This window comes from Rhipicephalus microplus, chromosome X (assembly GCF_043290135.1).
Source record: "Rhipicephalus microplus isolate Deutch F79 chromosome X, USDA_Rmic, whole genome shotgun sequence".
NCBI lineage: Eukaryota > Metazoa > Arthropoda > Arachnida > Ixodida > Ixodidae > Rhipicephalus > Rhipicephalus microplus.
The window spans coordinates 185060595-185086191 of record NC_134710.1 but is presented as its reverse complement, the minus strand read 5'-3'; the positions used below and the strand labels follow the sequence as shown (position 1 = coordinate 185086191).

At 42.9% G+C, this 25597-nt stretch overlaps 1 protein-coding gene across 2 annotated transcripts in view; it reads right to left on the bottom strand.

Moving 5' to 3' along the window:
- LysRS (Lysyl-tRNA synthetase) overlaps positions 1-25597 on the bottom strand; it is a 79715-nt gene that overhangs the window by 44606 nt on the left and 9512 nt on the right. Inside the window, exons 2-6 of one of the 2 annotated variants that reach the window (XM_037428678.2) lie at positions 24418-24551; positions 17011-17146; positions 15638-15897; positions 10613-10695; positions 8794-8897 (exon numbers count right to left, since the gene is read on the bottom strand). In XM_037428678.2, coding sequence (XP_037284575.2) covers positions 8794-8897; positions 10613-10695; positions 15638-15897; positions 17011-17146; positions 24418-24551 — 717 coding nt within the window. The remainder of the gene's footprint in view (positions 1-8793; positions 8898-10612; positions 10696-15637; positions 15898-17010; positions 17147-24417; positions 24552-25597) is intronic. The other variant, XM_037428679.2, reaches the window with a different exon arrangement.

Sequence of the window (25597 nt, the reverse complement as noted above, 5' to 3'; positions counted from 1 at the left end):
AGTAGGGATCGATTGCTCTCCGCCACCATTTCACCGTGTGCTGATTTGTTACCAGCCACTTGAACCATAACACTTGAGCGCGGTGGTATCGTCACAGCATCGTCAATTACCCGCAGACATACTCGATCGTGTCCGGGATTATGCTCTGGTGTGGCGCTTTTTGTTGAGAACGTGACGAGGCGTTGTCGAATGTCGATGATAGCACCGTGCTCCCTCAGGAAGTCCATGCCAATGATCAGGTCTCGAGAACACTGAAGGAAAACGCTCAAGCTGATAACAAAGGTTGAACTACGAATCTGTATTCGTGCTGCGCAAACGCCGAGTGGCATGACGATGTGCCCGCCAGCAGTACGAATTGGCTTGAGGTTCCAAGGCATCGTCACTTTCTTTAGGAGAGCAGCCTGTTTTTCACTTATTATAGAAAAATCCGCACCCGTGTCAACTAAAGCACTGACTTTGCGACCGTCGAGCAGCACTGGAATATCTAATGAAACCTTTTCGGAACCAGCTGGTGTTGTCGTCGTCGGGGAATCGTCAGTTTGCGGAAGCGTCGGTAGGAGGCCTTGAGCTTGTCCAGTATGAGCGGCCTCGCCCCTGAAGGTCGCTGTGGTTAGTTTTCCCGGCGCGGACTGGGGGACCGACCCTGCGCCATGCTCGAACAGGTGCGGCGATTAGGAGAAAATCGCCGCGGCGACGGGGAGCGTGACTGGTGCAAGGATGACGAAGTTCCGCGCTGTTGAGCCACATACTCTTCAATATCAGGGGGCCACTGACCGAACCTGGGTGGTGGTGAGTTCGTCGAAAATCCGCGTAGTCCAAGTTGTCGGTAAGGACACTGTCGGTACAGGTGCCCAGCTTCACCACAGTGGAAGCAGAGAAGACGTCGATCAGGCGCACGCCAGACGTCTGATTTCCGCGAGATCAGGCGAGGTGCGCTGTATATGGCGCCGCTTGGACCGTCTGCAGCATGGCTGGGGTCACGGTGGGATGCGGAATTGCAGGTGTTACAGGTTGCCGCAAAGCTTGAGCATACCACATGCGGGGAAGTCACCGGGTGGTTGATAATCCCGCATGCAAGATGGTTCTCTTAAGGCATGCTGGACTTCATCTCGGACAACGCTGGACAACGAAGAGGTAGGGGGCTGCGAGGGCAATGACAGCTTCTGGAGTTCTTCGCGGATGACTGAACGTATGAGCTCTCGGAAAAAATCCATTTGGCCACCGAAAGCTCCAAAGTAGTCCGTAGTTGAAGCATTGATGTGCCGCTCGTATGACGGGGCCCGGTGCCTAAAGGTGCTTTCAATGGTGACAGCTTCCGTGAGAAATTCTGACACAGTCTTGGGTGGACTGCGTACAAGCCCACCGAAAAGTTGCTCTTTCACCCCGCGCATGAGGTACCGTACCTTCTTTTCTTCTGGCATGCCGGGGTCAGCTCGGTGGAAGAGGCGCGTCATTTCCTCGACGTACATCGCAACCTCTTCGTTTGGTAGTTGTATGAACTCGTAATGAACAAGCCAATCTTCCACATCCTCAAGTGCAGTGCCATGAAAAGGATTTGGCGTTCGCGGTGTGAGTAAGGTGCAATGGAGCGGCGTTGTGGCGTTCGTACCGGTTGGGTTGGTGTCGGCATGGCTGGTCGGAGCTGCCATGTTGTTTGCGAGCAGTCCAAACTCAGGGGATTGCCCTCGGATCCTTCTGCTGGCGCGGTGCACAGGAGTGACCACCGGTACGACGCTTGTGTTCCTGCTATGTGGAGGGGTACGGTGCATAGATCACCCAGCACTTCCACCAGTTTGTCACGTACCAAGAGCCGTAGAGAAGGGACAGGAACAGCGGGGCAGAAAGACACGAGCGTGTATCAACAAAACGAGGCGCTAACCACACTTTTTCTTCGTTATCTTTGCCCTTTTCGGCTCGCTAGGGCTTGCCGGCTCACAACTCTAGGTGGCAATATGGAGGGCGCTTTACCGAATAGTTTTCTGTGGTGTCTGTGTCGTTCGCTCCTCATTTTGACAGCGTGCGCGCGTGCATAGTTTCACTGCGCGGTGTGGCCCCCTAATAACGTTCAGCCTAGTGTTTGTTTTTAATTGTGATGGCAATTATATGAACACTTCCGGCTGATTTTTGCCGTCGTGTCCCGGATATGAACAGATGGGTCCACTGTTAAAGGTAACACCTGCATGAGCAGCATGTTTAGATTTCGTTATGTTATGGAAGCAGAGTAACTTGGATATGCTTAAGGCTACTGGTGGTTGGAAGTCCTGGCTCCTCTTGCATGAAGATCGTTTCTCGTCATTTACTTGCTCTTAGAGGGCCAGGAATATTGATGGTGGGCATTCGACTGTTCCCTTTAATACCCGTGCCACACGGGCATAGAAAATGACATTTGTTTCGCCGGCACTACTACACGTCCAAAGCGAATGACATTTGACTTGATGATGTCGATCACAGCACCTTCCAAGTGAGCATTGAGTGAATAGCAATAAAAAAATTAAGAAGCATTTACAAGCTTCATACACATCAGATAATCATCAAATGTAGAAATAAGCGTATTACGCTGTCCTAAGTTTTAGTTTCTTGCTTTGTTTTACAACGCTGCAGCCAACCGTAGCAACCTAAGCCAACACTAGTCAGATCCACAGCGTAAATAGAAAATGGCGCCTGTCGCATCGCACCTGTCGCATATCTCAGAAGAAGATGTTCGCAGAGTTCGTTTTTTCACGGCAGCACTTGTGTGTGGGAAAACGTTAAATCGTCAATGTGGGAACTGATGAAAAAAGCAGAGAAAGTCACGGAGAAAGTGAACTCGATGGTGATGAAAATACCAGTGTTGCATGCTTGTTTGCCAAAGTTTCGCTAAAATTGACAAACGTTTCATTATCAATACTTTATTTTCTTCGTATAACGTTCAAAGCATCTTTTTAAGACTTTAGTGCAAATAAAAAACGGGAAATTTCATTTTTAGCTCAATATGATTTGTTTTATATACTTTCAAGTAAATCGCACTTCGCGAGCTGTGTCGTCGAGAGTAAACAGTTCTCAGCCAACTGAGTTCTGGCGAAGGCAGTTGGTGGCGAATGGCATTCGAATGGCATTCGAATGGCATTCGGATGAATGCCATTTTGTTCGCCCGTGTGGCACCGCGCGAATGGCAATAAATCTGAAGGCATTCGGGGGTAAATGCCATTTTTTCTGCCCGTGTGGCACGGGTATAACAGTGTCTCATGCTGTAGATGTATGTATATATTGCCACATTACTTCCTTACGTTTTGTTATCGCGCCATTACACTTTAAGTAATATTCAGCACAAACAATTGCCTGCAGTGTTCGAGAAGCTTTGGAAATTTAGTAGATCATTTTGCTAAGATTATATGCGTAACGCGAACATTACAGATTAATCTGGAACTTACGTGTCCGCCAGCGATAACACTAGAATATTTGACGGCACATGTATAAACGTCGATTTGCTTCGCCGCTTGTCAGTATTTCGACAGACGACGCCCAGTTCGCCACTCTCAGTGCCAGTGTGTATTGCTAAAATCGAAATTTTCGTTGATCGGCCACAAGTTCAACCAAATAAACAGTTTGATCTTCGAACTACAGTCTGCTCCCTTCGCCGATGTCATGACCTCATGACTATATAAGGCACAAAGAAAGATAAATCAGGAGAAAAAATTCCAAGGCACCCACCAGATATTCGAACCAGCAACTCGCTGTATTCAGTGCGCGGCGTTAACCAAGTAGGCCATGCCACCCATGCTATCAAAATCACTAACGGTCAGCTATATATACATATACACACATAACATTTACCACTGGCTTACTGTCAATGGACTTCAAGGTGGAAGTTTTAGTGAAGTGCACTGGAAAAGTACTTTTCACTACTATCACCGGTATCGTCGACATCTACGGAGTCCTGATGCAGAAAAGAAAATGCTGGACAAACGCTGACGAAAACGCTGTATGTAGGTTGGCCTTTGTGATGCCATCCCGTGTCATATAAACACCTGCGGAACAGCTCCATCAGAGTGCTAGTTGCGCTCAAGCAAGGTGGGCTCGCGTATGTGCCCAGACACAGGAAGAACTAGCTGCTGCAGTGCAACACACTTTCGACCCTGTTCATATGGTTCCTAAATACCTTAGCCTTACTTTGTATAACAGTTCGATGGGTCGCTATCGCATTCATTGCTTCGGCCTTGTGCCGAAACTGACTTTCTTAAAGATGCAGACAACTGTGTCGGCACTACAGAGGGGTGTCAGATTAAGTGCTGGCGGAAACTCTCCGAGACCACAGTGACAACGATAGATCTTCGGAGGTCGGCTTGTCATGCGTTTCAGTCTTGCGCTGCAAGTTCGCGGTATTGTACCCTTCGCGATTAGCAGACTAGCTCTGGCAACATCACGACGGCGTGTTGAATACAATGAAATGAATGTGATAGCAACAAATTGTAATGTTATATGAAGTAAGGCGGGCAGCAGACTCTTCTGGATATGATATCGTGGAACTCCTGCAAAACGCTAAATACAACCGCTCCAGGGAGAAGTGCTCTTCTCACACAGTGTCTTCACATTGAAAGCGCACTGATGTTTGCCCAGATAGCACGTGTCAACAATTGCAACTATGCCCTTAAAATCAAAGTTCACCTTTCCTACCTGAGCGACCCCTTTCCCTCACTGCCCGCATTTTTTCAAGCCCGTTCAAGACAGGTGGTTTCCTTTCTGTTTGGGCATTTGACAGTAGTTCTAACATGCAAAGACATGTCATCGCATACAGCCTACAGGCAATAGAGATGGGCCGGCTTATTAGATCTCTGCTTCAGCAGCCCTCGCACGCTTTTTATCCACTCTTAAAAGTTACGATGCGTGAGGGCATGTTATGAATTTTGACTTGTTACAGAACATGATGGTGATGGCGAAAACTTGCCGAGAGTGCCTATATAATGACTATCGGAATAACAACGCAGTTTTTTTACAGCCAAATAAGCGTTTTAGGTTAGCTCTGCCTTCAGTTCCCCTTTTGTTTAACTTGAGCACTTATTTTTCGTACCGAACCTACATATATCGAAATCCTCTTTCATACATTTGTCAATTTCATTATATCCACGTTTGAAGGGGCCCTGCAACACTTTTTGAGTATGGTTAGAAAACATTGCTGATCGGTACTGAAGGCTCCCAAGAACACGCGAGCCAAATATAGCATAGCACATGGCCTGGAATTCACGATAAATTATTAAAGTCAGCTAAATATTACTGCCTCTTCTATTGACAAATGACAGAAGACGATCAAAAATCACTCGTAGAAGGCCATCTATCAGCCACTGGCTAATTTGAACATGGCACGCTCGGTCGTTACAGAGATCGCCGCGTATTCGAAGAAAAAAAAAAAAGTGCTCAAGGCCACGAGGCATGTGTGACTTATTTTGTTTGCCCCTGCCATCCCTCTCTGCTTAGCTTCCAGCGCTTTCGTCGGGACGAGAAAAGAGAGAATGCGTTTGCAGCGCGCGACAAATCTTTGTAACTCCGCCCATACTAGACGGATTCTTAAAATATTTGCGGTGTTGAATTCGTGAGGCGATAAGCTCTTTTAGTGACTCCATTCAATGGTTACTAAAAAAGTGTTTCAGAGGTCCTTCAACTGTATATAGTAGTTTTTACTTAACCGTTCGCCCAGCTCATGCTAAGAGATTGAGGAGCGGGCGAGAAAGAGAATGCACTAATATTTCAGCCAGAGAGGATGCCGCAGCCCTGTTTTGTTTTTCGTTTCACCTTGTAGAGTGGTTAAGATGACGGAATGGTCACTTCGACCACCTTCACGTTTATCTCATTCACTACAACCTCTTGTGTTTATGTTGTTTTCTGAAACCAACACTGAAATGTATATCCATTACTACAGCATTCGGAAAGCATCCCTTTTTACTTGTAGTTCTGCTACTCACGCCCTGCATTACTTCTTCCTAACATGCGGATTTTTCACCAATTAAAGTAAAAGACTTTCGGACGTACCAATTCGAAGAATGTGATTGAATTATCACTTCTGGGGGTACATTTATTTGGGGCTACAGCACTGGGTTTTAGCCACAGGGACGTTTTGATGCCGTATGCGATTTACTACGCAAAACGCAACAAATTGAATGCTAAGTTTATCTAAATCAAGCTTATGTTTCAAGAACATTAGTCTCTTTTTTTTTGTGAATTAAGCTAATCAGTCATTTTGAAAATTATCTATTGCTAAACATCTTGAGATTATAAACGAATCCATTGATGTAACAAGGCCCCGCCCGTTTCATGGTCAATCCTCCATGGTGATTTGGGCCAGCTTAATAAGGGTCAACCGACCAACCAATGTCTTAGCTTGATCCTCCCAAGCGCGCATAGCACTGTCAAGCGGCCAGTTGTGTTTGCGGTAATATGCTATGTAACTCATTTCCCCCCTCAACTAATGGTCCTGCCAACCCAGCAAAGCACTAATGGACCTCACATTGCATTCCCCAAAACAACGAAGGGTAGACGGTGAGTAGATAATTATTAAAAGTTCATTAAAACATTCCATCAGTATTGAGGCGAATTGAAATGCCTGGCATACATTTCTTTTTTTGTCAGCTCTATGGCAGCAGGAACGCCACACAAGATTATTGCACGTGCAGAGGTTGCGTCTCAGACCAATTCAAGCATGCAGCGGCAGAACTAAAAACGGCAGAGGGAGTGGGAACCAAACACTTTTTACGTGCACTGCCGTGATCACTTATTTCACTGCCAAATAAAGTAGGGACGAGTCGAGAAATTGTAAAACGTCATTCCCGCAGGACACGACGTGTACTTGTTGGTACAATTGACCAAGCAGCAGTTCATGATTTCGATAAACAACGGGCTAGTGGGCATTGGGAGAGCGTTTGGTTCTGCTCAGGCTCTTAATGACTGTCTGCTCTGATAGCCGTGAGGGGGCATGCCAGTCGCAGTGCACGGAGTGTACAGTTGCGATGAATCGTCTCACGATTAGCGCATAACGCTTCGTAAATCACATGTCCCAAAAATTTTTAGAATACGATTCGTTACGTATACGAACGGAGTTCCAGGTATTTGTCGCATGCTTCAAGTGCTTTCTCTCTTCCTTCATGCCAGTGAGCACAATGAAAGCTATGTAGGGAGGATGACGACAAGGGGGCAAGACAAAATGCATTTCTTTGTTGGTGCACGTCTTGACCTTGAGCCCTCTCTTTTCTTAATTTTCTTCGAATCAGTGACTCACTTTCAGTGTGATCGCAAGCGCGTGCAGGCGTGTCTTGCCATCTCATGGTCACTGGAACTATGCACCTCGGGATGCTCGAATCAGCCAACCACCATGAATGTGGGTATATGAAGCAAAAATTTGGGCATATGGCATTGTTTGTAGACAGAAGAAGGAGCGATTTTTATATGACCTTGAGCATTAATTGTGAATTGTAGGCTGTGTGTCACACTACAAGGTCTGGCTTGCGTGTTCTAGAGAGCCGCTACTACAGACTGGCAGCGTTTTCTCAACATGCTAAAAAAAATGTTGCAGCACCCCTTTAACAAAAAAGCTACAAACTACAGCCAAATCTCGATAATTCGAATGGGCCCGAAAATTTGTTTAAATTAAAAGAAGTTCTAATTAATGAAAGCTGAATAAACGGAGGGCTCTCCATGCAGTGGCACATGTGCATTGAGCAAACACACGTGGGGGAAGTTTCAGAAGACTTACATTTATTCACAAATCAGAGGACATCCGTTATTAATTGAAGTAATCGGTGATGCGCATCTCCACACGTTTGCCTTGCAGCGAGTCAATCAATTTCGCACGCACCTTGCAAAGCATTTCTACTTCGGCTTCAGCATTCTCCTGGCAAGAGAAGTTGCGCATGGAAATGTGGAAATGCCCAGTGCCGACACTTTCTAAACACGACGACCACAACGACTGCGTAACGGAGTTGCCACTACGCAGCCGCAACATGGCCAGCACGTAACTGGAAAGGAGGAACGTCTACACGCAGAGAGAAGCAGATCGCATGTGAGAGAAAACCAACACTCCCCGGCAACTTTTTCTTTCTTTTTTGCTCTCCTTGTGCGCGTCGTTGAAAGGAGAAGGGTTACATGGCAGGGATGGGAAAGGGGGAAGCGTGGCACCAGCGCATGAGAAACTCCCCCCGCTCCCGACTAGGCTGCAGAAATTAAGTGCCTTTCTCCTCTTCTAATCACTACCACCACAACCACCCTGAAGGCGCAGAGCCGTGCTCCCGCAAAGGGCAAGGGCTGCAGAAGATAGTGCCTTTTTCCTTTCCTTCAACCACACATTCATTCAACCCAGCGACAGCTTTTTTTTTTTCCTCTCTCTCTTCGCGCGCGCGGCGTTGGAAGGAGGAGGGTCTTAACGTGGCAGGGACAGAAAAGAGAGAAGCCTGACACGGACGCGTCGCAGATCGGCATTTCAGAGAGAGCAAAAACATTCCACCTCAGCGTTTTCTTTCCTTTACATTTTCTTCGCTCGCAGCCTTGAAGTTTTCCTGGTGCCGCCGCGAGATTAGGTGGGGGGCTGAGAGCATTTTCGGAGCGCGGTATGTTCGAATTGACCGTCGCAAGTGCTTGCGAGTTTGAATTACAGGGCGTTTTCGCACATTGGAATACACATACTCTTGACAGGACTTCATCGTGAGTTCGAATTAACCAGAAGTTCGAATCAGGCGTGTTAGAATTAATGAGATTCTACTGTACTTGCATAAGTAAAGCTGAGGCTCAATAGTAGACAGCTAAAAAACGTGAAATGCCAAGCTAGCATACCTTGTCCTTGAGTCCAAAATGCAGATGGGGCAGCATGTGTAAGCAAGGGGCAAGAAGTACCATTTCTACTGGCACGATGCTCAGTTCACCTTTCTTTGTCTTTCCTAAAAAGGAAAACAAAACAAGCATATCCTATACTAGCTCAGAATTTGGCACACCCACCTAAGCTCACACAAACATAGCCTTCAAAACAGTGCACCAAAATGCTTAAAATAAATTCATGTTGAAGAGAGGCAGGCAACTTGACCAAACGTCTATTGCCGGTGTGCTCTGCATGTCACTACTAGTCTTCGGAATTTGAAAACGTTATAGTATTAAGTTCAGGAGACTTACAGCTATGACAAGCCACACACATACCCCGCTGAACTGTATAGCAGCATTAGGAAAAATACGCTCCAATTAAACTCAACTTGCGTTACACATCTTTTTTACCTAATGCATTCTGGCAATATTAGCTAAATAGATATGTATCCAAACCTGCCCTACACCAAGATAAACAAAGTGGCAACGGTGAACGTACTATTGCAACACCTTGAGAGTAATTGACCAAATGCATTGGTTGACATACTTTGCCTAGTTAGTGTGACTTCAGTTAATGTGATTGGCCACAAAGATTTTCTAAAAATCAGACGACAGGACTGAAACAGTATTTTTCACCTCAGTAAGCATGTTTTATTAGATTTTCCGAACTCTACTAAAGTAAAAAAAAAGTATTTCATTTTTTGGCAAGTACTTTTTATCATAGAATGTGTTCAAAGTGCCATTCACATCAGCAATGATGAGCAACTAATATGTTGAGCAAAGCTATGAGATTTATATTGGGTAACCATGGGAGATGTGCACTGAACTAGGATAAATGTAGTAAAACTAAATATTATGAAGTAATTTTTAAGGCAGTGCATCAATGTCTTTAATACTAATTCATTTCACAGATATACTATATATGTTAATTGAGCATGCGAACTTTCATTTCCAAATAAACATTAGAAACACACAAATAACAGCCTTCTTTATAAAAATGAGGTGGAGCAAGATCTTTCAAAGAAATATAACAAATATTCTTCAAGCAAAGGCTGTTACCCTTGTCGCAGTTGTGAGAGATTTTGGGATTACAAGTGTACAACTAAGTACAACATACCTGCTAGTCAACATAACATATAAAAACATGTTGAATAGTATTTACATGCAAGAATAAACACTTGTTTAGGGAACCAATGCAATCTGGTTTTTGTTTAGCAATTCCAGGGTATCATGAGTTGGAACACATGCTGTAGCTCCCAAACTAGGGGTGATACAGAAATAATTCACTTTGCATCATGCTTTTGAATGTCTGGGCCTGCATAGAAACTTAAAAAGATAAGAATCAATATTGCACAAAAAGTAAATTCAGCCCCCCCCCTCAAGCTTCAAAGTAATGAAGTCAGTAAAGTTAGCAGTTTACTATATGTATCCAAATTCAATCTTTTATACATATGTATATTAAAAACAGCAGTGGTAGATTATATTTATCAACACAGGACGTGCTGCAAGAAATGTCCAAGTAATAGAACAGTACTTGAAAAAGAAAAATGTTGAACCTGACAGCTGGCTACCGAATCTACAGTTTCATGCTGAATCAACAAAGTTCTCATCAAGCAGCCATTAGGCACACAGAAAGCCAAAATAAATGCAGGTATTTATATTAATGATTATGCTGACTTTGCCTACTGAAATATAAGTGTTTTCATGTGTGGTGCAAATGGAATGATTTAAGCTATCCCTTGTTGGTTCACTACAGTGAGCTACATGCAAGTCACTTGTCTAGAAAGTGGCTTCTTACCTGGGTGGCCAATACAACCTAAGATGTCACCTCTCCTGAGTTTGGCATTAACTTTAGCAAATGCTTCTTCTGAACTGTAATACCTACAAAGGAGGCATAAATAAAAGAATAACTTATCTTGTAACATACACGCTGGCAAATGTATGTGCATAAAACAATGTAGATCTCTGACCAGTTGTAGCCTTAACAGAGCACAGTTCACACAGCAAAGACAGAATACTATACATGCAAGATGAATGACAATGCAGGATGAATTCAGCACATGGGATGAACGCCGTTGACAGGCAATGAAGCAACCAGTAGTTTTTCCTCTTGATGTAATGTTACCAACTTATTATCTAATCTATGAGAACAGTGCAAACGAACGAATAGATCAGCAGTAGTGTGCCCAGGTGTTCTCAACTTCTTGGAAGAAAATATATAGCAAGTCCACATGTATTCATCGTCTTTTAAATTTCCTACCCTCCCTGCAACAAGATCCTTAAAGTGCTGTGGGTCCCAAAAAATATTTCTCTTCAACAAATTTTCCCTAGGCTAGAATCTGCACTCCTAATTATATAACAATTGTACCATGGCAAAAGAGCACAGAACAATGAAATGTATATATAGAATAGGCACCCCAAGGTGCCTATTCTATATAAAAACAACATGGCAAAGAATCAGATTTTTTTAAGCACAATGGCCATGTCTTTTTCAGTATCTTGACAGGTCGTACAGACATTACTACAGTTGGACCTCTATATAAGAGAAATGCATTGGGCAGCAATTTCTGTCTTTTATATGAGATGTATTTTATAGGCAGGGCACCCTGTATGCATTTTCTTATCAACCCGTATTTTACTGTAAGCACACTGGTGTCTCTTATACCCGAATGTAGGAACAACGCAACCTAGATGTAGTTACTTAGTAACTATGGAAGCTTTTTCGCTTCCGTAGTTATGAAGTAACTACTTCTAGGTTGCGCTGTTCCTACATTCAGTTATGTCCTGCCAACTTGCCCAAGTTTCCACGCTTCATAACTCTTATACTCATTTGTCTCTTACATCAGTGTCTCTTATAAAGGGGCTTGACTGTAGTTGGATTCTACCTTGGTCAGCACTTATTTCTGTCAATGAAGTGTTAGGAGTCACTGTCTTATTAATTTCTTCCCTTACAAATGATGTGACATCGATACACTTCATTGCAGCAATCGGCCATCGCTGTCATTTAAGGTATTCCAGGGTTTGTCTGGAAAGCAGTAGGATTGAATTTTCCTGCAAAAACATGATGAAGCAGGGGTATGTTACTTTGCTGGTTGAGAGGGTCTTAGCTACCAACACTCGAGTTACCAGTCATGTCCTGGAGTGCAAATACTTCTAATGTGAACCCTTTTCATGGTGCCTAGTCATCTCAACAATGTTTGTTTATGACTGGGCACTGAAGTTTTGCATCATACTAAGTAAAACTTCCAGTAAAAGCCATGACATGATCAAGATTGCCTATGGCAGACATGCCATGAGTCAATCAAGTGTTTCCAACTTGAACAAATTGTTTCAGGATGAAAGAGAGCAAGCTCAAAATAAGTAACGGTCAGGACGTCCTTCAATGGCAAACATTCATGACAATAAGATCAGCCACAACACCTTTACTGTCATGGACTTCCTGACCGAACATCATACCTGCCAAGTTCAAGGATTCTGAATCCGAGATATTACTGAACCAGGGGGGGGGGGGGGGGGGGGGTCCTAAACAGTTTTGTAAAGGTAAACATTAGCGCTGTTGTCTTACAAACAATGTAGGCGGGGAGTCCCTACAACAGTAGAATCTTGTTGATGCATGCGAATTTCAAGTGGGAGCAAAAATATCTTTATCACCCAAAACATTGTATAATAAAAAGAAAACAAGCAAAATTGGTTTCAAAACCATGCTGCACTCACACCTCGTTATAATGTAATGGGATATAGCAAAATAATAGAATAACGAAGTAAGTGAAATTTCCCTTGAAAGCTCCATTGAAAACCATGCATTTTAAACTTTGTTGTAACGAAGTGAAATTGACTGGTAAATGGATATACCTAAATTAGTCTATAAAAAAAAACGTAGTGTGTTAAGTATATCATTTTCTGCGGAGTTTGACGCTCGTTCGGCATCGCTCTTTCAAAACTACCGCGCCAACTTTGCAGCCACATCACGTGCGGCCGATAGAGCCATCCTTCTCACACAGCCAGCCGAGAGGATTGAGGAAGCACTCAGCGGGCCACATGACCGAGAAGCAGCGCCGCAGTGCAAAGCGATTTCCCATGCCAAGATATTACGCACCTTAAAGGAACACTAAAGCCAACTATTAAGTCGATGTGGATTGTTGAAATGGAGGTCCAGAAACCTCGTAGTGTTACTTTCGTGCCAAGGAAGGGCCTATTTTGAAATAAAATCATGTTTTAGTGCTCCCCATCGGGTTAGCGAACTTCAAACTACCCGCATTAAGAAGAGGACCGACCTGACCGTCTCACGTCACTGTTGCTGTGCACAACATTGCCCAGCTTTACTGCGCCAGTAGCAGCAGACCGAAAGCAGCGGGAGCCACAGCAGCAACAATGGCCTTTGATCAATTTCCCGCCATTGACTTCGAGCTTGCACACGCTTTTGTTTGAATTGCACCCCGCTAGATGGCAAACCTGTCCTATGTAACCACGGGAAAATTGAATTTTGAACCATTCGCGCCTTTCCCCATAGTACGGTCCAGCGGTTCTTTTTTCATGAATTACCATGAATCAAACAGAAAGGAACAAGCAGCATTCTATTGCGTCTCTTGCTGCTCGGAAGGTTCTTTATTTAGAGCACTCAGATCGATTACTAGTTATTAATTGTAGAACTGCGTCTGATGTAATCGAGATAATTTTGAAAATGTACTGCAGCGCTTGTGTTCTTGTGCATTTACCTTAATTTCTCGATAAGTAGGGCACTGTTGTTAATAATGTTGTAGTTTTAGATGTTGTTGTACATTGAGCTTTCACTCTGACGTACATTGTCATTTGACTTTGGTGTCCCTTTAAAGACGACGGCAACGACTGCGTCTCTGCGGCTAGCCTCTGCACCGAGAAAGGAGGGCTCTCCGCGACAGCTTTCTTTTTTTTTCCTCTCTCTCCGCGCGCGGACATGAAAGGGAAGGGTCTCTACATATAGAGACGAAAAAGGGAAAAGCCTGGCACAGGCGCGTCGCAGATCGGCATTTGAGAGAGAGCAAACAATCTGCCACAGACTTTTCTTTCCTTTTTTTTTTTTTTCCTTCTCCGCACGCAGCATAGAGAAGTGCCGCCGCGGGATTGGGCATGGTGCTGAGAGCGTTTTCGGAGCGCGGTATGTTCGAATTAACCGTCACAAGTGCTTGCGCGTTCGAATTACAAGGCGTTTTCGCCCATTGGAATACACATAGCTGGGACGGGACCTCAGCGTGAGTTCGAATTAACCGGAAGTTCGAATTAAGCGTGTTCGAATTATTGAAGTTCGACTGTGTTTACCTTCCGTCGCACGTGTGGTCGCGCAGCGGTACATCGGGCCGCGAGGCGGTTTCCTTCTTTGCATGCTTATAGGTGTGTGCACATCTTAGCGTACATTGCCACAAACTGTCATAATCAATATAACGAAATAATGGATATAACAAAATAATTGTGGCTCCCTTCAACTTCGTTATAACGAGGTTTGAGTGTATATGCAGAAAACATTTCTTTCTGTCAAAGGAACTCGCCTTCTGCGACAGACGCGAATGGACTAATAAGGGACGGCACAGCTGGCTGCCACGAAAGTGCCCATCAAAGCTTTGCTTGAGGCCAACTGAAAAGTGCTTAGGTCCGCTCCACAGTAGTCATACGCAAAGGTTGACATGAACACCAAAACACTTCGTGCAATTTTTTTTTATCTGTTGCAGTTGGTTTTGTCGTTCGCGTTTGTGGAAAGAGGCGTCACTTTGACTGGGTGAGTGTTGGACACGCGTGTGCACTTTGGTTTTGTCAGTTTATCAGCGCCATATATAACCAAGGTTTCATTGGCCGTGCGCATCTTTCCGAAGCTTAGATCATGTTGCTCTTGGCCAATACTCGATGGTTTGGTAGTGAAGTTTGTATCACTCATTGTGATGTGCCAATGCCCCAAATTGTCCGGAACATCCGAATATCTGCCCACTGTACACAGTGGAATTCGGCTCGGTAATTTAGTGAATTTGTATCATTGACTCTACAGTATGTTTACATAAACGCGTCCCAATTTGTTTAAATTAGTATGTGATAGTCCAATTGTTTCATAAAAAACCTGAATCAGATTGGGTTGGATTTTTGTTAATGCACCAGATCACACACAGAAATTTCGATTTACAGGATATTATCCAGCCAACCATGCAAACATAAGAAATGTTTGAAATCCGCAAGTCTCCTTAATATTCTAGGAGACTTGCGGATTTCAAACATTTCTTATTCCAGGAGACTTGGCAGGTATGAAACATGGCATCACACATTTTTCCCAACCGCCCTACATACAGCCCTGAAGTCACTAGTTTAAACTTTTTCCTCTTTCACCAATTGAAAAGGGGTCAACAAAGGACGATACCATGGCTCAACCCAGGCCATTCAAGAAATTGCAGTGAGAGAGCTGAAGAGCATTACAGTTTCTCCTTTGCAGGGAGCTTTCATCGACTGATAGTCGTTGGAAATGCTATGTTGAAGCAGAATGAGCACATTCTGAAAAATATCAAGTCAATATGCCTGAACTGTAAATAAATTTTTATAAAACATCTAGTTTTACTACTTTCCGCACAAATGCTGCATATTAAACTACTAAGCACACTTTTTCATATGCCAAAAAGATTTTTTTAACAATCTAAGTTAAGCTACGTACCACGTATTTTAGTTAAATATAGTATGTGCACAAAGACATGTCCCTAAATATGTGTATTAAGGTAGGCTGACACATGTCAATGTGCACACTAGAACACAGCACAAGACAAGAGTAGCAACCAGTTAAGGCTGGCAAAGAAAGAGAATAGGTGGAGCTTACGAAGCATTGGCCATGACTTGGATTTTGGTGCCTTCACCACGCAGATCGTAAAATATGAGTTTGTTGCCTGACTGGCGCTTTGCATGCACTCGGCCTGCCACTGAGAGCCGCTCCTCTGTCAACACCTGACCAGCCTGCAGGCCACTGTACCGCTCCACAAACTCGACCAGGGAGATGGACACAGTAAACTTGTGCGGGTATGGGTCTTCACCAGCCTCACGCAACTGCGCCACCATTGCTGACCGTATTCGGAAGAACTCCTGCACAGGGAGTTTAAGCACATACACTCAATTTCCCACAAAACAAGCAACAGTATAAAAGCAAGACAAGTAATGCATAATTCTGATGTGCATTTTGAGAGACTTGACAGTCATTTTAAGGGAAATTTACAGTCTTCTACATGTGTTTTAGAGCTCCTAGGAACACTGTGAGGCACAGTTGGCACAAAAACATGGTCAAATAAGACAGCCCGCCACGGTGGTACTTGGCTACTGACCTGCAGGTGGCGGGATCGAATCCCGGCTGCAGCGGCTGCATTTTCGATAGAGGCAAAAATGCTGTAGGCCCGTGTGCTCATATTTGGGTGCACGTTGAAGAACCCTAAGTGGTCGCAATTTCCGAAGCCCTCCACTATGGCGTCTCTCATAATCATATGTTGGTTTTGGGACGCTAAACCCCACAGATCAACCAGTCAAACCGAGACAGGACAAGACACCACAGGTGTCTATGATGCAGTGTTCTCTACATTTTGCCTATACTGCTTTAGCACTACAATGGCTTCCTCGGGTATCAACCAACTTGCCCTGGAACAAGTTTTATTTCTAGGAACTCGGTGAATAATATATATATATATATATATTTTGCCATACGGCAGGGATGATGCAAGCATACCATGCCTTAGCATTAATTTTCTTTCTTGAGAAAAATGGTGTTGCCATAATAATGTGCCTGCCATAGCAGCTCCTAAATGCTGATGCTAAAGTCCAAAGCTATCTATGAAGCACGATAATTACTATAGGGATTTTTGGGTTGAGAGAAAGAAGAAAAAAATGAAAATAGCAAAGCAGTAGAAATGTTATCCCCTGCACCCCCTACAGCTTTTTTGCTGCCTATTAAAAGAGTTCTGTGCATTAACAGATGTGATCAGCCATAATTATGATTGCTCTATTAAAACATGTAACTTCGCCAAATATTAGTTTATGTCTGTCTCTAACTCCGAAAAAGTTAGAAGCTGTTCTAATTCAACTTGATGATGTAAACTATTCTCATTCAACTTAATAATGTATTTTACAGTATGACTCCTAGTTTGCATTGTTTGGCAGGGGGTATGACTAATGGGTGTTGCCTTTGTGACACAGCTTTAAAGCACTCACATTAGGATCCATGGTCTCCTCATCTTTAGCATCACATTCAACATTGTTGGCCGTTGAAGCAGAAGCCTTCACAGCCTCAGCCTTTTCTGCTTTCTCCTTGGCTTTCTGCTCTGCCTTTAGCCTTCGCTTCAGCTCACTGCACATAAAACGAGCAACCAAGTATCAATAAAAATGCATTCAACACCTATTGCAAGGAGCTGTGCATAAAACAAGTTACAACCAAATAAAATGTGAATAAATGAATGTGAGACGCAGTAGTGTAATAACAATGTCGCTTGGCTTCGCAAATGGCACAGTCTAACACCAGTGAATATTAATCTGCCCTTCACAGAGATTACCACATCAGTGCACATACTTTAGCTTGTGACCCTTTTAGAAGCAGACATCAACACAAAATTGAGTATGCACTCTGTCCTAATAAGCTAGTGAAAAATAAAGACATTTTGTTTGCCAATCCTAGTTACTATTGGTGGCTATATGATAGTGCAGTGAGTTTTCACCTCATTTCATGAAGGTACAGCACATTGCATTACACAGTAGTTGCCTTTAGGTGTAACATAAAACTTCTTTGTAGTTGTCCCAAAATTTGGTAAACCCGACTTTCCTTTTCAGCCCCAAAAAAGAGAAAAGAAAGAAAGAAAGAAAGAGAAAGGTAAAAAAAACACATCAAATTCTGATCATATGCATAGCTTTTTATGGACAAGTGAAACAATGTCTTTCATTATCACCATTACTGTTTTAATTAAAATCACCAGTGGCATGTAGCACAAATCTACTTATTGTGCTAGATTACTCACAGAGGTGGATACTGCTCACAAAATATATAAAAATGAATATATGCCTCATCAACAAAACTGCACCAAAAACTTTTGAACAAATTACTTCATAGCATATACTACAATTTAAAATTCCCGCCTGTGGCTTAGAAAGTTTTATGCACACAGAAAAATACATAAGATTACATGAATTTCTGTAAAAACATTCCAAACTCTTGTAGTTAATTACTTATTTTGCAGTTATATGGGCTTGTGCGAATACTCGAGCACTTCAATAGCTGAACATATACTACAGTAATCAAACTCGCTTCGAATAAATTTAAATAACAGGAAAATTTGAAGAATTCAAAACAAACAAATGAGAACACTGTGAGGCTATTGAATATTAGTCACACCACCTGTAAAAGCAACTTCACTGCAATAAAGGCATGCTAAGCCATGAGAACATCTATTCAGGGGACATCAGCACTGTTGCAAAGCGCAACTGCCAAGGTTAAACAAACATCATACACTCACATGGATTCAACATTTTATAAGCTTAAAAGCTTGCATTATAGCTTATGTGCTCTAAGTGTAGTCAATTTTACAGGTCATCACTTGCATTCTACATAAACTGGAATTCTGCTATATTGAAAGTTGTTTCCACTTTGAACCAAAAAGACTGATATTTCTCCATGCTTTGTTTCTCTATATATATATATATATATATATATATATATATATATATATATATATATATATATATATATATATATATTGTGCAGGATGATCGAGTCATAGAGAATATGCCCTTTTTAAGTGATATACACTATTCAAGTATGATATTCAAGATGAACGACGACACAGAGACAAGAAGGAGACGAAGGACACTAGCGCTAACTTCCAACTGAGTTTATTCGAAGAACGCGAAAATATATAAAGGAGACAGTAACCATGTGACAAAAACTATATAGCACAAAGAACAAAACATGAGTAAAAAGAAAAAAAACACAAAAAACAAAAAAACACAAAAGCACAGAAAAGGGCAAAGAAAAGTCTCTAAGGAAACGAAACAGAAACGTAAAGGTAAGTGAACTACTTGCACGCACCAAAACCTTCGAGCAACCTTAGTTCCTTCCCGGACAGAGACACGGAGGGCTTGCTAATGTATGACACCTGTTCACGTGCCATCTTCGCGGCCTCGACGATGACTCGGGTGCGCTCATCCTTGTGCTTGTACAGCGTCGTTGTGTCCTCAAAAAGGGGGCACACAGTTGCACTCAGTGCAGTGCTGAGCAAGAAAACCATCTTTTCCGTTTCTAACATTGTTAGCGTGTTCTCTCAGTCGATCGTTCAGACACCTTCCGGTCGTTCCGACATAACAAGCACCACATGAATGAAGGGTCCTATAGACAACTTCCTGGGAGCATGCCACATACCTGTTTCTATGCTGCACTCTGCATTCCGTCGATGACTGCGTTTTCAGGGGGTTTGTAGATTTGGTGAGGCTGATTAATTTGAACGGTGCAGAGAACAGGACATGAACTCCAAAATGTTTTCCGATTTTTTAGAGCCTGTGTGATATCTAGTGTTTGTATGGAATCACGGCTATCCTTTCACGCTCTGTATCGGTGTTGCTCAGATTCTGTCGCTGCCTCTACTCTGCCTTACTAGTCCGTAGGATAGTATCAGCAACCGAAGCGATAAACGCCTCCGGGAAACCCGAAGCCTTAAGCCGGCAAACTTGAGCTTTGAAGCTCGGAGAAATGTTGTGGACGCACGACCTATTTAAGGCATTCTCAAGACATCTTCGTGCTATGCCTCACTTAACTAACTTGCTGTGAGCGGAAGGAAAAGAAGTAAAGGTTTCTGTGCACGGTGTTCATAACGCCAACAGATGTGCTGTGAGCTAAAAAACAGTCCTAAATCCAAAAAGCATTACTTGTCATTCTCGGGCATTTCATATGTCAAACATCTTCAAACATTTTCTGTTCAAACATCTTCTGTCTTCCTCAACTGAATGCTGGTGCTGGTAGGCTTACCCTGTAGGAGCAGGTCGATGCCTTCCGAGATGCATCTGTCCGAATCCTCTTGCTGGCCATGCCTCACCAGAGGATTCGGACAAATGCATCTCAGAAGGCGTCGACGTGCTCCTACGGGGTAAGCCTACCAGCACCAGCCTTCCGTTGCAGAAGACGACCAAGTTTTTGAGAGACAATGAACTTAGTGTCGTGCCGTCAGATAAGGAGGGTGGTTTCGCAGTTCTTCCTAATTGCTTGTGACTAGAAAAAGCGGTCACAGCTATTAGCTCTGTTTTCAAATGTTGTACCAACATTCGCTAGATAGAGTAAAAACACAAGCCAAGGAAATGTGTCGTAAACTAGAGTTGAAACAGTTAGCGCAGCATATTAGCAAAAGTGACAAAAATGGGCTCAGCATGTTTTTTTCTACCAAAACACATAAAGTCGACATGCCCTTCCGTGTCATTGTGACAGAAAGTGGAACATGGCAAAAGTAACTCGGCTTGTTTATTCAGACACATCTAAAGTGTCTAAAGATTAATGACCCATTTCTGATCAAAAACGCGCAGGCACCGATAGAATTTTTCAGTCAAATCAATCTAATGTATTTGGTTTTTCAATTGACATAAAGGACCTATACTACTCACTGCCTCACGATGAGGTATTAAAATGTATAAAGGATAACATAGAAGTCTTCGGAGAATTGAACTTCCAATTAAAAACTGGCATCAGTACGTGAGATTGTCTTGACCTGGTTTAGCTGTACCTTACCTCTACTTTCGTTCAATAGAATGCATTTATCTGCAGAAAAAAGGTGTTTCAATCGGCTCATGCATAGCACCTCTACTCAGTGATCTTCTATAGGCAAAAATGGGCAATAAACTGCAGAAGAAGTTAGAGGGCTCGCATGTCGTCAAAGTATTCAGATACGTGGATGATGCCTTGGTTCTTCTAACTTGTAACTTTTCTATGTTCCACTTGATTGCGGCTCAAACGATAGGTGTGTTTGAAGATTGTTTAAAGCCTCTTGTTTTGACACATGAAATGCCCGAGAATGACAACTTACGCTTGTTGGATTTAAGACTGTTTTTTAGCTCACAGCACATCTGTTGGTGTTATGAACACCGTGCACAGAAACCTTTACTTCTTTTCCTTCCGCTTACAGCAAGTTAGTTAAGCGAGGCATAGCACGAACCTGTCTTGAGAATGCCTTAAATAGGTTGTGCGTCCACAACATCTCTCTGAGCTTCAAAGCTCAAGTTTCCCGGCTTAATGCTTCAGGTTTTCGGGAGGCGTTTATTGCTTCCGTTGCTGAGACTATCCTGCGGACTAGTAAGGCAGAGCAGAGGCAGCGACAGAATCCGAGCAACACTGACACAGAGCGTGAAAAAATAGCCGTGATTCCATACAAACGCCAGATATCACACAGGCTCAAGAAAATCGGAAAACGTGTTGGATTTCGTGTCCTGCTCTCTGCACTGTTCAAATTAATCAGCCTCACCAAATCTACAAACCCCCTGAAAACGCGGTCATCGATGGAATGTAGAGTGCAGCATAGAAACAGGTATGCGGCATGCTCCCGGAAAATTGTCTATAGGACCCCCCATTCATGTGGTGCTTGTTATGTCAGAACGACCGGAAGGTGTCTGAACGATCGACTGAGAGAACACGCTAACAATGTTAGAAACGGGAAAGATGGTTTTGTTGCTCAGCACTGCACTGAGTGCAACTGTGTGCCCCTTTTTGAGGATACAGCGACGCTGTACAAGCAAAAGGATCAGCGCACCCAAGTCATCGTCGAGGCCGCGAAGATGGCACGCGAAGAGGTGTCATGCATTAGCAAGCCCTCCGTGTCTCTGTCCGAGAAGGAACTAAGGTTGCTCAAAGGTTTTGGTGCGCGCAAGTAGTTATATTACCCTTACGTTTCTGTTTCGTTTCCTTAGACTTTTCTTTGCCTTTTTCTGTGCTTTTTCTCTTTTGTTTTTTCTCTTCCTGATGTTTTGCTCTTTGTGCCATATGGTTTTTGTCACATAGTTACTGTCTCCTCTATATATTTTCGCGCTCTGCGCAATAAACTCAGTTGGAAGTCAGCGCTCGTGTCCTTCGTCTCCTTCTTGTCTCTGTGTCGTCATTTTCTTCTCATGTTATAACTATCGTCATGCCATACCAACTAGCCCAAGCCGCCACACTTCTAAGCGATATTCAAGATTGGTTACTCGATCATGCCTTTCAAACCTAAAATTTACTATTTGCACAAACTCAATTTTTTGAGCATCAATCCATCAGGAGGTTTATCCAATAGCACAAATACAGACCACTAGAACAACAGTGCAGAGCACTTATGTCAAAATTGAAGTTTGTTTCAAACTTCATTCTAGGTTGACGTGCTTTGTGAAGCCTTGCAACTCATGCATTGCAATATCTGCACTGAAGTAATTAGACAAAAATTTGGAATATCCCGCGTACCTTGAGAATCGATGTTATGCGAAGTATGCAGAAGGAAGGTGAATGTGTTTTATTTTTTATTGAGTCGATTGTTATGAGGTGGCCCAATATAAATGTACAAATCCATGTGCACACATACCTTAAACAGTTTCATATTAGCAGTTGTTTACAGTTGCATAACGATGCCAACAGCAACATGGATATTAGCAACACTAGAAGTAGTAAGCTGATATGAAGTGCTGGTGTGCTAGAGGATGGTAGCCCTCAACACTGCTACACAAATCAACTTCAGCGGCTAACTACCATTTATGTTCACCTGACATGACGACTATCATACAGTACATATGTAATGTTTATAAAGCTGGACAGCCAGTACAACCACAATTCACATTACATGAACATTAGGGTCTATTTGAAAAGCATATGTGAGGCCTGGCGTGGCTGTGTGGTAGAATACTTTATTGCCATGTAGAATGCTAGGGGTTGATTCCTGCTGGGACACTGACATTTATTGTTTGCATACGTCTGGTTAATGCTGCATGGCAGCTTTTTCTCAACACTCCAGTGTTAAAGTTACCCACGTGTATTCTCGTCGTTCCTGGGTAGATACAAAATGTCTATCCCCTGTGGCACATACCCACATACCAGTGGCACATACCCGCCCCCGGGTATGTGCCACTGTTTTTTTGGAAATTGTTTGACAACGTATGGAATGAGATTGTGACATTATTCATGTCATGACCATCGAGTCGTATTTGTCAAGAACATCTTATCCTTCCATACTAATTTTTGTGTCCACCCAGTTAAGAGGATGATCATAAGAGCATTCAGACTTAGGCGGCTAAATAGATAGATAGACACGCAGACAGATTCCAAAAGTGCTTGCAGTACACAAAATAATGCTTTGCATTTAAAATGCTGAGTAAGATAACAAGAAATAAATTACACATTTGTGCTAAGTGTCACAGACAGTGTTTATAAATTCTGTTACACCTGATGATCATAAAAACAGTTAAGAGCCAAACTACAATGTTACCAAAAATATCACAGGAAGAAATAAAAATGTGTGTGGTACACATATACCTGATCGAAGAAGTAATGCATGATAACATGCTGGCGCAATACTGCTTTTACTATTACTGTCTATTCACGGTGAACTCCACAATCACAATAGCACAAAGTGAGCCATTGCTATAAAATATCGCTTACAAATAAATGCGATGCAGTCTGTAACAGTACCTGAATCACAAAATTTAAGATGGAGAAAACATAGGTAACTTAATTCACTGCACAAGAACATACAGAAATGCTTTGTTACCCTTGAAAATATTCTGAACCTCTGTTAAACACGAGCAGCCATTCTATTAGGTATTATTATACACAACTACAGCACTTCATATAATACCAGAATATTGCACACACTGACACTGAACCAAATCTACAACATAATTAAAAGGGCGCTGAAACACTTTTTCAAGTAACTATGGAATAAATTCACTGGAAGAGCTTATTGCCTCACAAATTCAGCACCGCAAAAACTTTAAGAATCGGTCCAGTGCGAGTGGAGTTACAAAGATTTGTAGCATTCTGCAATTGCATTCTCTCTTCTCTCGTCCCGACAAAAGCGCTGGAACTTTAGCAGGGAGGGATGGCAGGGGCAAAGAAAAACGTCACGCGCGGCTCGTGACCTTAAGCACTTTTTTTTTTCTTTTCTTCTAATGCGCGGCTTTTTCAGTGTGAATGCGTGCGCGTGTGTGGACAAGTCAAGGCTTCCAATGGAGATCTCTGTACTGACCGAGCATGCCATGTTCAAATCAGTCAATGGCTGATAAATGGGCTTTCTAGGAGTGATTTTTTAGCGTCTTTCATTATTTGTAGAGAAGAGAAAGCAATTTTTAGCCGACTTTGATCATTTATCGTGAATTCTAGGCTGCATGCTGCGCTATAATATTTGACTTGTATGTTGTTGGGAGCCCCTACTACCTATCAGCAGCGTTTTCTGACCATGCTCAAAAAGTGTTGCAGGGCCCCTTTAAGAGAAAAGAAAAGACAACTACAGAAGCAGATCCATGCAAAGAATAGAACTCATTCAACTTTTTTTTCCCTGTAGAACAAAGGATTGTGATATTTTTTTTCTACCCACTATAATTAACATTTGCAGCTGAAGCTGCGAGCCAGTCACCAACCTCGCACGGGCAGAGGCCGCCAATGTCCTGGGTTTACATATGTGACATGTGCTAGCAGAAGGAACCATTGGCAGCACCAAGGAACTGTGTCGTCCTAGTGTCTGGCAAAGTGCTCTCAAGGCCATCATCGTCACCTGGGGGGGGGGGGCATGCCAGAACAGAATAAAAGGCTGGCTACAACTATGCCCCTACACTAGAACTGTTGACGCACCTTGGTGAACACATAACAGCATACAAGGTTGCTTGCCCAAGGTCTGAGCATGCAGTCTCAATTTGTGGTTGCAGTGCGTGGTATGTCATCACTGTAGCTGCACAGGGCTAGTTTTTAAGAAAAAACTCTCATCAACCAGAAAGTAGCATGAAGCTGCAGAGGCTGATAAGGGCTCCTCATTAGCGGTCCATGTGGAGAGCTTAGTTAAAGAAATTATTGGGAAGAAGCTTATTTATGGCCAACATCATTTCGAGTTCATTACCCTACCATCTGAGCTAACCAAGAGGTTGGCACATGGTAGTGGAAGGCCGAATTAATCTGAGCTAACCAGGAGGTTGGCACATGGTAGTGCAAGGCCGAATTTATAAGTTGAGCTTCAAAAACAGTCCTCATCACCATTCTCAGCCTATTTTATGTCCACTGCAGGACAGAGGTCTCTCCCCATCATCTCCAATTCGCCTTGTCTTGTGCGAGCTCATCCCACTTTATCCTTGAGAATTTAAGAGGAGATGGGATTCAAAAAAGAAGCTTTGTGACTCAGTACAAGGAACTGAGCCGGGTCTGCGACCCAGTCGCGTTCCACAGGACAAAAAGTTATTTTCCTCCATTGCTTCCTTTGTGACTTTGTAGAATAGAGCAATGGTTTTTTTTTGCTTTATATATTGGCTTTTATGCTGATTTTAATTATGTCATTAGTTTTGTAGTCAGTTGCACACATTTCCTTTTGTGCCATGACAATGTGTTAGTTTGTTTTGGACAAAATTTTTATGCCATTAAACTTTTATGCTTCTTAGTCATCAATAACCCATATTGCTCTTCATTAACTAAAAAATGCAAATAACTATTAAGAGACTGTGTAAAACATTTTAATGGACAAAAAAAATTGTAATGTGACAGAATCAGCTCATACTAATTGCTTGCTTTTGCTTCGTAATTGTACAGGCCATATAAAGTTTTAATGGAGATACT